The following is a 13,726-nucleotide window of genomic DNA, read 5'->3' on the forward strand; positions in this document are numbered from 1 at the left end:
TCCGCATAGTATTTTTGGAGAGCGCCAAGAATATCACCGTGCTCAATAACTGTGAGAGATGTAATGAAACAGCGACAATGTCGCGATTGACGGCGAGTCAGGTGATACAGTGATGTCAGTTTCCGTTCAAGAAGCGACAGAGGTTTGGATTTGACCTGTAGACCCTTCATCTGATGCCGCTTAACCCGCAGCAGCTTTGATTTAATACGGCGAACGTCTCGGATCAGGAGACAGACGTTACCCGCTCCGTCATACAGCTCGCGCAAAGGAGAGTAAGAAAATTCGCAAGTTTTCCTATAGACTATAGTCCTATGCTCCAGCAGCAGAGTGCAATATTAAGGAACGACGGAGATTCGGCGTCGTTACATCTGCCCACCGATGATCCAACAGCGAAGAACAAGGCACAGCGGAGCGGCGACGACGCTCCCACACGGCCCACATCACGGCTCCCAGTGCGCAACCCACGAGTTGGGATTCAGTCAGCGTCCACTGCGCTGCGCCCGAAACAGCTTCGCAGGTCGCCGTTCCAGGTTTACAGTAGCCGCCACAGCACAGTGCTCAGAAAAGGAAACGGAGACAACATAAACCGCCAGAATCATAGCACATAAACCATCAGATAAACGAAACCTGCCGATACGGCTTCAAGAGATGGAATATTTCAGCTCCCACACGTCACGCAAACACATCGCATCTACCAATTCACTTAGTTCACGACAGAAACTACAATGTGGGGACTGATCGCTAGGACGTAAAGCACAATTAAAGTCGCCACCTTACATGAGATACTGAGGACTAGCGCAAAAGATAGACGACCTTCTCTTTGTGAAACCGTCAACGCGCCACTGTATGACCCGAACCGGGCGGTGCATATAAAACAACATGGGCTAGGTTAGAAAGAGCACACCCTATCCCCCTAACAGAATTAAGCAGTTCAATAACGGCAACGGGGATACGCTCATTTTGCACCCACGAGACTGTACAAGGAGACAGCATGTAGAATATTGGGCTAAGATCCAAAGGTAAAAACATGGCAAGGTATTGATGCCGAACCCATGTTCTAAGACAAGTCTCTCAGTCCTGGGCTTGAACAGGAGAGAAATGAAACTCACGGTTGGACTATTGAGGGTCATGGGAACTTCAAAAAACTCCTACATACAATGGGGATAATAGAAGACCCGAAATGCAGGCTGTGTGGTATGGGCGAGGAAACCGCATCACAGACACAGAATATTCGGATCAACCAGACCTGAAGAAATTGTGTCTCGCAAAGCACTGGTAAAGGATCTGCTTGCACTGTTCAAGGGCACTGACTGGCTCTACCAGAGGCACAGAGATCAATACCGCACAATGAACTCTGTTTCGGTGCGGGCAGCAGCGGGCTTGACCAATGCTGTTTCTGCCTCCCTGATCAAATCAAATCAAATCAACATGTCGCACATTCAGAAGCCACATTAAAAACAGTTTGAAATTCAAAGAGAGCAAATCTGGTGAATGATACTTCTTGTAAAACTTCAGTATCGACAAGTATTATAAATAAACTGACGTAACGAAGCCAAATGAAAATATGATTCAGTTCTATTAACGTTTAATAAAGGTGTAAGCTCGAGTCATCAATTAGAATAAGAATAGGTGCATACGCCAAAGAAAACCTACTTATTCCACTCCTCGACTGTCACAATCCCGTCGAACCGTTAAGGTAACGTTTCTTCTTTGCAACAGCACGATCCGGCTGGGTTCGTTGCTTACGCCGGCCGTACGGCAAGTTACCCTCCGCCGCCGATGGTGTGGGAGGATTGTTTACCGCAGCCACGTCAGTCATCGCCGGCCCTGAAGAGGCGGAAAATGTCTGCACAAGGGGAAGCCCCAGTGAAAGCGACCGACGCAAGTCAACAAGACAGCCACGTCAGACCGAGTCATCGTCGGGAGTAGGAGTGTGCTGCTGTGGCTCAACACGTGGAACGGACGGAATAAGCGGCAAGGGAATCGACACCACGGGTTCTAGCGTTTGGAGAGCTTCGAAGGACACATCAGTGGAAGTCCAAGGAGTCACATCAGAACCCGTGTCTTCGGTCTCAACTGTGGAATACCACCCGCAGCGAAATTCAAATCCGTGCGGTGGGCGTTATTAGCAGAAGACTGCTCACCCCCTGATTCAGTACTATTAGGGACGAGATCCATCACCGTTAACTTAAACCGCTTTTCAAGAGCAGGCTGCAAAACAAAGACACTTCTCGGACACAGCACGTACCCATCCGGCTAGAGTACGTATGAGACGGGATCTTCTGTTTCACCTGCATTTCTGCGGAACGAATTCCGATGAAGCGCTGGAGTCAGTGCTGGCTGGACCATCGTTCACGGCGAATGTTTTTAACCTCGCCGTGCTTAAGCAAAACGTCCTTACGGTAAACATTATGTACGTAGGGAGGCAAGTTGAACACACTAACATTCGTGTATTCAACATCATCATTTGCAAGGAGGACTGCACTATCTGAGTCGTCTCTGTGACAGAAAGGAATCTGGGAACCATGCTTCAGCAGTAATATTTCTACTGGCAAGGGATTCAAAAATTTAATAAATAAACGCAAAGTTCGGTGTCAAAATATGCCGTATTTACCTAATCGCATGTCAAATCAGAAAAACCTACCACCCAATGGTAGATTACCAGAGAACTGGTCTGCACATGACGGGTCGACTTCTCACTGTATCTTTACGAGGAACAGACCTGGACTCCACGGGAACAAAAGAAGACGAATTCGACATACCATATACATTCACAAAGCTAAAACCTTGCCTAAACAGCAAACTCGCAGTAATCGCGGCGCTCTTAGGGAGCAGAAGTAAACAGTGAACCCTTTCAGCGCCGCAAGAGGAACTGCGGAGCACCACTGCAGCCACGTACGGATCAGATCCCACTGGCTCCGTTTTCGAGATGGCGCTACTGTCCTGACGTGTGGTGTGGCGCCTCTTCACATCATTTTCACAATTTACTTTTAATGCAGTGTTAATTTACTTTTAATGCAGTGTTAATTTCCACAGTTTGTACGAAATATTTATAAATTACAGAGAAAAAGCTTCACCGTGAATCAGTGTGTATCTGATAGCGAAATACGGATCTAAATGCCTACAGCAATTCCTGATATTAGCCTGCCTGTACAGACGGACACAAGCAAGCGACTTACAAAAGAAATAAAGGCAAGTACCTAACAAATTTGGTTAAATTTAAAACTGTTCTCGGTGTTCCTGAATTTTGCTGCAATGCCATCCTCATTTCTTTCCCACCCCCATGGCGCGCTTTCTTGCAGACAGTAAGTACCGAGTATGCCAGCGATTCTCTAAAGAACTTAACTACACTGTATAAAAGTTTCAGATTTCTTAATACTCTTAAATGAGTTAATGTGTTATAAGAGTCGAGGGGCATGAAAGGGAAGCAGTGGTTGGGAAGGGAGTGAGACAGGGTTGTAGTCTCTCCCCGATGCTATTCAATCTGTATATTGAGCAAGCAGTGAAGGAAACAAAAGAAAAATTCGGTGTAGGTATTAAAATCCATGGAGAAGAAATAAAAACTTTGAGGCTCGCCGATGACATCGTAATTCTGTCAGAGACAGCAAAGGACTTGGAAGAGCAGTTGAATGGAATGGACAGTGTCTTGAAAGGAGGATATAAGATGAACATCAACAAAAGCAAAACGAGGATAATGGAATGTAGTCGAATTAAGTCGAGTGATGCTGAGGAAATTAGATTAGGAAATGAGACACTTAAAATAGTAAAGGAGTTTTGCTATTTGCGGAGCAAAATAACTGATGATGGTTCAGGTAGAGAGGATATAAAATGTAGACTGGCAATGGCAAGGAAAGCGTTTCTGAAGAAGAGGAATTTGTTAACATCGAGTATAGATTTAAGTGTCAGGAAGTCATTTGTGAAAGTATTTGTATGGAGTGTAGCCATGTATGGAAGTGAAACATGGACGATAAATAGTTTGAACAAGAAGAGAATAGAAGCTTTCGAAATGTGGTGCTACAGAAGAATGTTGAAGATTAGATGGGTAGATCACATAACTAATGAGGAAGTATTGAATAGGATTGGGGAGAAGAGAAGTTTGTGGCACAACTTGACCAGAAGAAGCGATCGGTTGGCAGGACATGTTCTGAGGCATCAAGAGATCACCAATTTAGTATTGGAGGGCAGCGTGGAGGGTAAAAATGTTAGAGGGAGACCAAGAGATGAATACACTAAGTAGATTCAGAAGGATGTAGGTTGCAGTAGGTACTGGGAGATGAAGAAGCTTGCACAAGATAGGGTAGCATGGAGAGCTGCATCAAACGAGTCTCAGGACTGAAGACCACAACAACAACAACAACAACAACAACAACAATGTGTTAAATCCTCCACCGGAAAAAAAATTAGTGCACCTGGAAAGACGATGTCTATTTTGATGCGATGACGTCATATTTCAACCGGGGAACAGTAGATGTACTACAGATGATGGTTCCAACGTCGTCCGACAACAGGTGGCGAAGTGGCAACAGCTACCAGAGCGCCACCTGTGTCTGCCCTTTAATACAGAATGCTGACAGCCAGAAATGTCAGCGAAGCAAACGGGCTACTCTCTACATACTGTCAGTAACACAGCTCAAGTACTGGCCTGTCTGACCACAGAAAAGAAAATTCCGTGGTTGGCGAAAGGTCATTAAAATGTTGGGCATACACTTTCTACTTTCTCTCAGCTCTCAGAAGCATGAGCAGTGAACAGTGTCATCGTGTGGAACTGTAATAATAGCGGACCATGTGAACAATTACCTTTCTACCCTGTCTCGCAAGGCAGCTTTCAGTCGGACGAAAATTTCGTATAATTAAATCTTACTGACACGATATCACTGCATATTCATTACTTTTTATAGATGGCACCCACTTTCCTCAGAAAATGTGTCCCTAAGTTTATTCCATCTCGAATGAAATGAGACATGTATGTCCAACAGAAACTATTGTCGAACTAACAGTCTAACAATTACTCTCAACAATATGGATATGTAAATAGTTGGGTCTGAGGACTGTTATCTTAGAGCGTATTTACATCGTGGACATAGAAATTAGTTGCGTCTAGGGAGAGTTGCCTGAAACTGGGCTTATCTCGAGGACACAGAAGTTAGTTGGGTTTGGTGAGTGTTACCTGACAGTCGGCTTAACTCACGGACTCAGAAATTAGTTGCCTCTATGGAGGCTTACCTGAGAGTGGGGTTACCTCGGTATTGCAGAAATTAGTTTGGTCTAGGTAAGGTTGTCTGAGATTGGTCTTACCTAAGGGACACACAAAGTTGTTGGGTCTGGATGAGTTATCTGAGAGTGGGCGTACCTAGGGGACATGGAAATTATTTGGCTCTGAGGACAGTTATCAGAGAGCTGGCTTACGCCAGGGACACAGAAGTCATTTGGGTCTGATTAGAGTCACCTGACAGGAGGGGACTACCGCGGGGACACACAAATTACTTGGGTCTGGGGAGAGTTGCATGTAGCAGCTTACCTCAGGGATACAGAAATTAGTTGGCTTTATGGAGATTGGTTTTATGGAGATTTATGCATTGACTCAGAAATTATTTGGATCTAGGAAGGGTTAACTGAGAGCGCGCTGACCTCAAGTACGAAGAAACTAGTAGGGTCTGTGGAGAGTTACCTGGGAGTGGGATTATCTTGGGGACACAGAAATTAGTTGCCTCTGGGGAGAGTTGCCCGGAGCAGCACGCCTGCCTCATGGACTCAGAAATTAGTTGGTTATAGGTTGGTTTACCTGAAAGTGGGTTTACCTCGGGGGCACGGAAATCAGTTGGCTCTCGGGACAGCTACCTGAGAGCAGGCTTACATGAGTTACACAGAAATTAGTCGCATCCAGGTAGAGTTGGCTTACCTCAGGGACGGTGACCTCGTACGGCGTGTCGAGAAAGACGGGAGCGTTGTCGTTGACGTCAGACACTCTGACGATCACTGGGATGGTGCGCTTACGACCCGTGGCTCGCACCGTGCATGTCAGCTGCAACCAAACAGAGTGGCACAACATATTTTGTGAACTGTCAAGGGCATCTGAGGGTGTAAATGATGATATCGTTTTAGATAAATCTGAATATTGCAAATTGGTTCAAGCTGTACATCTCTGACAGGAAACAAAGGGTGTCAGAAGGAGAGAGATCTAGACTGATCTATCAGGCATTGTCCAACTGGGTGCTAATTACATGTCTTTTCCCACAACGTACAAACTTAGGGCCATTACCTTTTGTTGTGTATATCAAATACATATCATCAGTTACATTACCCAAGTTCAATTTTCTGTTGTTTGCAGATGTTACAAACACTGCAATAAATACAAAATCAAATATCGTCTTAGAAAGACTGACTAGCAAAATTTTAATGAACATTAATTAATGGTTCCTAGACATTTCTTGGTCACTAAAGTTTGACAGTATTTAACTTTGGTAATTACAGCTTGATAATAAATTCGACTTGAAAGAGCATGCCAGAGAATTGCCGAAGTGCCTAGACAAATTTCTCTTTGCACTGCATATATTGTCAGAAATTAATCACATAAAAATGAAAATTTTAGCATACTTCTCTTACTTCCATTCCATATGAAATACGGGATACGTTTTTGGGAAAACTAATCCAGCAAAGGTAAGCTTTTTTCTGACCTTCCAAAAATCCTGCAGCGACCTCTTTAAGTGTGTGGAGCTACTAACCATTCCTTCCCAATATATTTATTCCTTAATGAAACTTCTAATTAAAAGTATATCCCCCATACAAAGCAACAGCTCAGTTCATGGAATCAGTACAAGAAATAATAATAATTTTCACAGAGATTTAGCGTCCAGAAAGGTGTCCATTAATCAGACATTTTCAACGACTTGCCAGCAGCCATAAAAATTTAATTACTTATAAAGTTCAGTTTAAGAGTAACCTAAAACGATTTATTGGTAGACGTTTCGTATTCCTTGATAAATTTTTAGCAGAACTGTCTGACATGTATATATATGGTGTTAATAATGATAAACAACGCAAGTAGTACACGCAGTATGATTTCTGCACAAATTCGGTGCAATAAAGTTATCGATGTAAATAAGTGTTGTAAAATGATGTCTCTGTTTGATAGTGTGTGGTTACAATACCCTAAGAATGATTATTCCACCTCTATTGAGTATTTACATATTTTGTGACAAATCTGTTATTACCTTTTAAATGAAAATGCATTCAAGATTTCTGGAACTGCTTCACATCCACGAGGATCACTTTACTTCTGGTCTGCAGAACAGACTGCGAACAGCACAATTCAATCCCTTTGGTATTTTTGTACCAGCCTCTCCACTTATTTTTATTATCTAGTAGGAAGCATTACAGTGTTTTATTTAGTTTGTGCTTTTATATGTGTAAACATATAAGGAGAAAATTGTACAAGATGCACAAGTTTCCTCCGGCCATTTGCCGATAGGTGGCGACAACGGTAAGTAGCGGTCGAAAGAAACAGATCGCAGACGTCAGGCAGTTAGCTTGCACCTCGGTCAACATAACCTCATTCAAACATTAGACGATCTGTGACTGCATCATAAAGTTGTTCTTGATTGAAAATGTCAGTTTACAAGCCTAATTCTCGTCGTTGCGGCAGGTGTTACTGTTTTTTTGCAGTATGAAGAAAACAGCGGCTGAGTCTCATCGAATGCTCTCACTACGCACGGTAAGGACGCTATTAGTGAAAGAACGTGTCGTGAGTGGTTTCAACGCCTCAAGAACGGTGATTTTAACGTCGTAGACCGGCATAGTGGTGGAAGAGGGAATGATTTCGAAGATGCAGAACTGGAGACATTGCTGAGTGAAGACTCGAACAAACTCAAGAAGAATTGGCACGATTAGTGGGAGTGACACAGCAAGCCATTTCAAAACAGCTCAAGGCTACGGGCATGATTCAGAAAGAAGGAACTTGGGTCTCGTGTGAGCTGAAACTAAGAGACGTTGAACGGCGTTTGTGAACAGTTGCTTCAGAGGCAAACATGGAAGCGATTTCTCCATCGTATTGTGACCGGGGACGAAAAATGGGTTCATTACGATAACCTAAACGCAAAACGTCATTGGGATATTCCGGCCATGCTTCCACGTCGACGGCCAAACCAAATATTCACGGCTCGAAGATCATGCTCTGCATTTGGTGGGGCCAGCTCGGCGTCGTGTACTATGAGGTGTTAAAACCAAGTGAAACAATCACAGGTGCTCGTTATCGAACGCAATTAATGCGTTTGAGCAGAGCGTCAAAAGACAAACGGGCGCAATACAGCGAGAGGCCTGCTAAGGCGATTTTGCAGCACGACAACGCTCGGCCCCACGTTGCTAAAGAGGAAACTTTAAAGTGTGAAGTCCTGACCCACCCGCCGGATTCTCCAGACATTGCTCCCTCTGACTATCACCTGTTTAGATCAACGGCGCACGGCCTGGCTGACCAACACTTCCCATCTCAAGAAGAAGTCACAAATTGTATCGATTCGTGGATCGCTTCAAAAGATGAACAATTTTTTCGACGCGGGATTCGTACACTGTCCGAAAGATGGGAGAAATTAGTGGCCAGCGATGGAAAATACTTTGAATGATACATGTGTAACCAATTTGTTTCATTAAAGCCTCAAATGTTGGAGAAAAAATGCCGGAAGCAAAGTTGTACACCTTGTATGTAGATTAATACTGTTATTTCATCTTTAATATTATACCGGTGTACAAGTATATTTTGCTTTCCTATTTCGGGTAACATATGATGCACTATTTTGTTAGATTTTCAGAAGCACAATTTACTTTGATACGCAAGTGGAGAACACAGCAGGAAAAGAAAAGAAGAAATTACAAGCAAAAATATTTACAAGAACACTGTAGAAGACTCCAAGAAAACGAAAATAGGCATTGCACTTTCTATAATTAGCAGCAATCCTATTATGAGAGCACTCTTATAGTGTAGCTTATTCAAGCAGCAAACCGAACGATTGTAAGTGACATTTTTTAAAGGCTGAAACGTAAACAGTACATTTTATTCTAAACAACAATGACAAGACCAAGAAGTTGTATCTTCCAGAGCAACTCCTGGTGATAAAAATGCAAATGTTCAAAGAAAAATTCGCAAATTTTGACATTTTATATGAAATGTATAGAACAGTATTCATCACCAAATTCAACGCAGCTTTTGGGTATCTAAGAAGTGACACATGTTCAACCTGCGATAACTACACGTCTGAGGTGACAGTGCTGAATGCAGATTTATCTGAAGATTCAGGCGATGTCAAGAAGGAATACGATCAGCACTGGCCACAAGGCACAAGGAATTAAAGCTGAAACATTTTACTCCGGAGAGAAAAATGCTCGTTTAAGAAGCAGAAAGTCTAATGAAACAGAAGCAATCTATATACACTTCCAAGCTAAATTATGCTTACGGAACATAAGTACTGATGATGTCTATTACAGAAGGCAGATTTCTGCATCCTTTCTCAATATTCATCAGATTTCAAATGCAGCTTCAGTTTCCACACTTAAGATACTGGAAGAAAAGGTGCTAATGAAGCTAGCCCCTTTTAAATCATTTTCTGACTAACTTATTAAACAAGAAAGTCAAACGTCTTGAAGTATTTTGTGATTCATATTCAGGCCAGAACAAGAACAATGCTACTCTGCCGGTCGGTGTGGCCGTGCGGTTCTAGGCGCGTCAGTCTGGAACCGCGTGACCGCTACGGTCGCAGGTTCGAATCCTGCCTGGGGCATGGATGTGTGTGATGTCCTTAGGTTAGTTAGGTTTAAGTAGTTCTAGGGGACTGATGACCACAAATGTTGAGTCCCATAGTGCTCAGAGCCATTTGAACCAATGCTGCTCTAAGATGTCTTAATTATTTTGTGAGTCACTGAAACTTTTGGAGACAGTGACAGTAACTTTCTCTATTAGAAGTCAATATTTTATGGAGTGCGATAAGAATATAGGACTGATTAACACAAAAGCAGTAGCAGAAATTCCAATGGATTGATTGCAACTCAATGTAAACCTAAGCCTTTTGACGTAGTCGTACTCAGTTAAGATATGATACAAAAATGGGAATCATTTCTGGAGGATAAATGTACATTCCTAACAAGGCCCAACAAAGAGGTGGTCCTCACAAAAAAACATCCCGGCCTCATTCAACGCAGAGAAACTTATAATGGAGCTTGGATTTAATCGGCGGTGAGAGCTTCACATCGACTTCAAGGCCGGCAGTCTGAAGGATGTCTATCTCTTGCTTACAGAGGTAAAATATAAAAACATAATAAAACATTATTCTAGAATAATTTTATATAATGCCAATGACAATAATAATAATAATAATAATTTTAATAATAATTTCTCTTTACAGATCCTCTAGACACGCCGAGAGAAAAATATCAGGATTGGAGGTTTTGAAGTAGTAGTGTAGACAAGAAGCTAGAGAGTTTTACACTAATCGGAGAAGCGGATGTTGCATTTGAGTGGTATTATATTTTACTCTTATTACCACTTTGTCTTGTTGTTGTTGTTGTTGTGGTCTTCAGTCCTGAGACTGGTCTGATGCAGCTCTCCATGCCACTCTATCCTGTGCAAGCTTTTTCATCTCCCAGTACCTACTGCAACCTACATCCTTCTGAATCTGCTTAGTGTATTCATCTCTTGGTCTCCCTCTACGATTTTTACCCTCCATGCTGCCCTCCAATACTAAATTGGTGATCCCTTGATGCCTCAGAACATGTCCTACCAACCGATCCCTTCTTCTGGTCAAGTTGTGCCACAAACTTCTCTTCTCCCCAATCCTATTCAATACTTCCTCATTACTTATGTGATCTACCCATCTAATCTTCAGTATTCTTCTGTAGCACCACATTTCGAAAGCTTCTATTCTCTTCTTGTCCAAACTATTTATCGTCCATGTTTCACTTCCATACATGGCTACACTCCATACGAATACTTTCAGAAATGACTTCCTGACACTTAAATCTATACTGGATGTTAACAAATTTCTCTTCTTCAGAAACGCTTTCCTTGCCATTGCCAGCCTACATTTTATATCCTCTCTACTTCGACCATCATCAGTTATTTTGCTCCCCAAATAGCAAAACTCCTTTACTACTTTAAGTGCCTCATTTCCTAATCTAATTCCCTCAGCATCACCCGACTTAATTAGACTACATTCCATTATCCTTGTTTTGCTTTTGTTGATGTTCATCTTATATCCTCCTTTCAAGACACTGACCATTCCATTCAACTGCTCTTCCAAGTCCTTTGCTGTCTCTGACAGAATTACAATGTCATCGGCGAACCTCAAAGCTTTTATTTCTTCTCCATGAATTTTAATACCTACTCCGAATTTTTCTTTTGTTTCCTTTACTGCTTGCTCAATATACAGATTGAACAACATCGGGGAGAGGCTACAACCCTGTCTGACTCCCTTCCCAACCACTGCTTCCCTTTCATGTCCCTCGACTCTTATAACTGCCATCTGGTTTCTGTACAAATTGTAAATAGCCTTTCGCTCCCTGTATTTTACCCCTGCCACCTTTAGAATTTTAAAGAGAGTATTCCAGTCAACATTGTCAAAAGCTTTCTCTAAGTCTACAAATGCTAGAAACGTAGGTTTGCCTTTCCTTAATCTTTCTTCTAAGATAAGTCGTAAGGTCAGTATTGCCTCACGTGTTCCAGTGTTTCTACGGAATCCAAACTGATCTTGCCCGAGGTTGGCTTCTACTAGTTTTTCCATTCGTCTGTAAAGAATTCGTGTTAGTATTTTGCAGCTGTGACTTATTAAGCTGATAGTTCGGTAATTTTCACATCTGTCAACACCTGCTTTCTTTGGGATTGGAATTATTATATTCTTCTTGAAGTCTGAGGGTATTTCGCCTGTTTCATGCATCTTGCTCACCAGATGGTAGAGTTTTGTCAGGACTGGCTCTCCCACGGCCGTCAGTAGTTCCAATGGAATATTGTCTACTCCGGGGGCCTTGTTTCGACTCAGGTCTTTCAGTGCTCTGTCAAACTCTTCACGCAGTATCATATCTCCCATTTCATCTTCATCTACATTCTCTTCCATTTCCATAATATTGTCCTCAAGTACATCGCCCTTGTATAGACCCTCTATATACTCCTTCCACCTTTCTGCTTTCCCTTCTTTGCTTAGAACTGGGTTTCCATCTGAGCTCTTGATATTCATACAAGTCGTTCTCTTATCTCCAAAGGTCTCTTTAATTTTCCTGTAGGCGGTATCTATCTTACCCCTAGTGAGATAGGCCTCTACATCCTTACATTTGTCCTCTAGCCATCCCTGCTTAGCCATTTTGCACTTCCTGTCAATCTCATTTTTGAGACGTTTGTATTCCTTTTTGCCTGTTTCACTTACTGCATTTTTATATTTTCTCCTTTCATCAATTAAATTCAATATTTCTTCTGTTACCCAAGGATTTCTACTAGCCCTCGTCTTTTTACCTACTTGATCCTCTGCTGCCTTCACTACTTCATCCCTCAAAGCTACCCATTCTTCTTCTACTGTATTTATTTCCCCCATTCCTGTCAATTGCTCCCTTATGCTCTCCCTGAATCTCTGTACAACCTCTGGTTCTTTTAGTTTATCCAGGTCCCATCTCCTTAAATTCCCACCTTTTTGCAGTTTCTTCAGTTTTAATCTACAGGTCACAACCAATAGATTGTGGTCAGAGTCCACATCTGCCCCTGGAAATGTCTTACAATTTAAAACCTAGTTCCTAAATCTCTGTCTTACCATTATGTAATCTATCTGATACCTTTTAGTATCTCCAGGGTTCTTCCATGTATACAACCTTCTTTCATGATTCTTAAACCAAGTGTTAGTTATGATTATGTTGTGCTCTGTGCAAAATTCGACCAGGCGGCTTCCTCTTTCATTTCTGTCCCCCAATCCATATTCGCCTACTATGTTTCCTTCTCTCCCTTTTCCTACACTCGAATTCCAGTCACCCATGACTATTAAATTTTCGTCTCCCTTCACAATCTGAATAATTTCTTTTATTTCATCATACATTTCTTCAATTTCTTCGTCATCTGCAGAGCTAGTTGGCATATAAACTTGTACTACTGTAGTAGGTGTGGGCTTCGTATCTATCTTGGCCACAATAATGCGTTCACTATGCTGTTTGTAGTAGCTTACCCGCATTCCTATTTTCCTATTCATTATTAAACCTACTCCTGCATTACCCCTATTTGATTTTGTGCTTATAATCCTGTAGTCACCTGACCAGAAGTCTTGTTCCTCCTGCCACCGAACTTCACTAATTCCCACTATATCTAACTTCAACCTATCCATTTCCCTTTTTAAATTTTCTAACCTACCTGCCCGATTAAGGGATCTGACATTCCACGCTCCGATCCGTAGAACGCCAGTTTTCTTTCTCCTGATAACGACATCCTCTTGAGTAGTCCCCTTTGTCTTATTAAGTTAAAATAGCAAGGACAAATTGTTTAACAAGAAGTATCTTTATTGTTACAAACATTGTTGTTCTTCACACAATACTTGACATACAATGTTTTAACAAAAAGTGCAGTTTTTCTTGCAACATCTTCTGTTCTGCTATATGCAAGTTTTTGTGTTGTAATGCATGACATTACTCTAAATATTATGTCAATGAAACTACAATTTATTTATTTATGTAAGATCTCATGTTAATTATAATGAGTGTAATATATACTTTGGAA

General features: G+C 42.0%; 1 protein-coding gene across 1 annotated transcript in view; it reads right to left on the minus strand.

Moving 5' to 3' along the window:
- The window catches only part of LOC126416112 (cadherin-99C), a 627,926-nt gene that overhangs the window by 224,959 nt on the left and 389,241 nt on the right, over window positions 1–13,726 (minus strand). The window contains exon 5 of the mRNA XM_050083623.1: window positions 5,900–6,022. Within this exon, the coding sequence (XP_049939580.1) occupies window positions 5,900–6,022 (123 nt within the window). The remainder of the gene's footprint in view (window positions 1–5,899; window positions 6,023–13,726) is intronic.

This window comes from Schistocerca serialis, chromosome 8, assembly GCF_023864345.2.
Source record: "Schistocerca serialis cubense isolate TAMUIC-IGC-003099 chromosome 8, iqSchSeri2.2, whole genome shotgun sequence".
NCBI classification, from domain to species: domain Eukaryota; kingdom Metazoa; phylum Arthropoda; class Insecta; order Orthoptera; family Acrididae; genus Schistocerca; species Schistocerca serialis.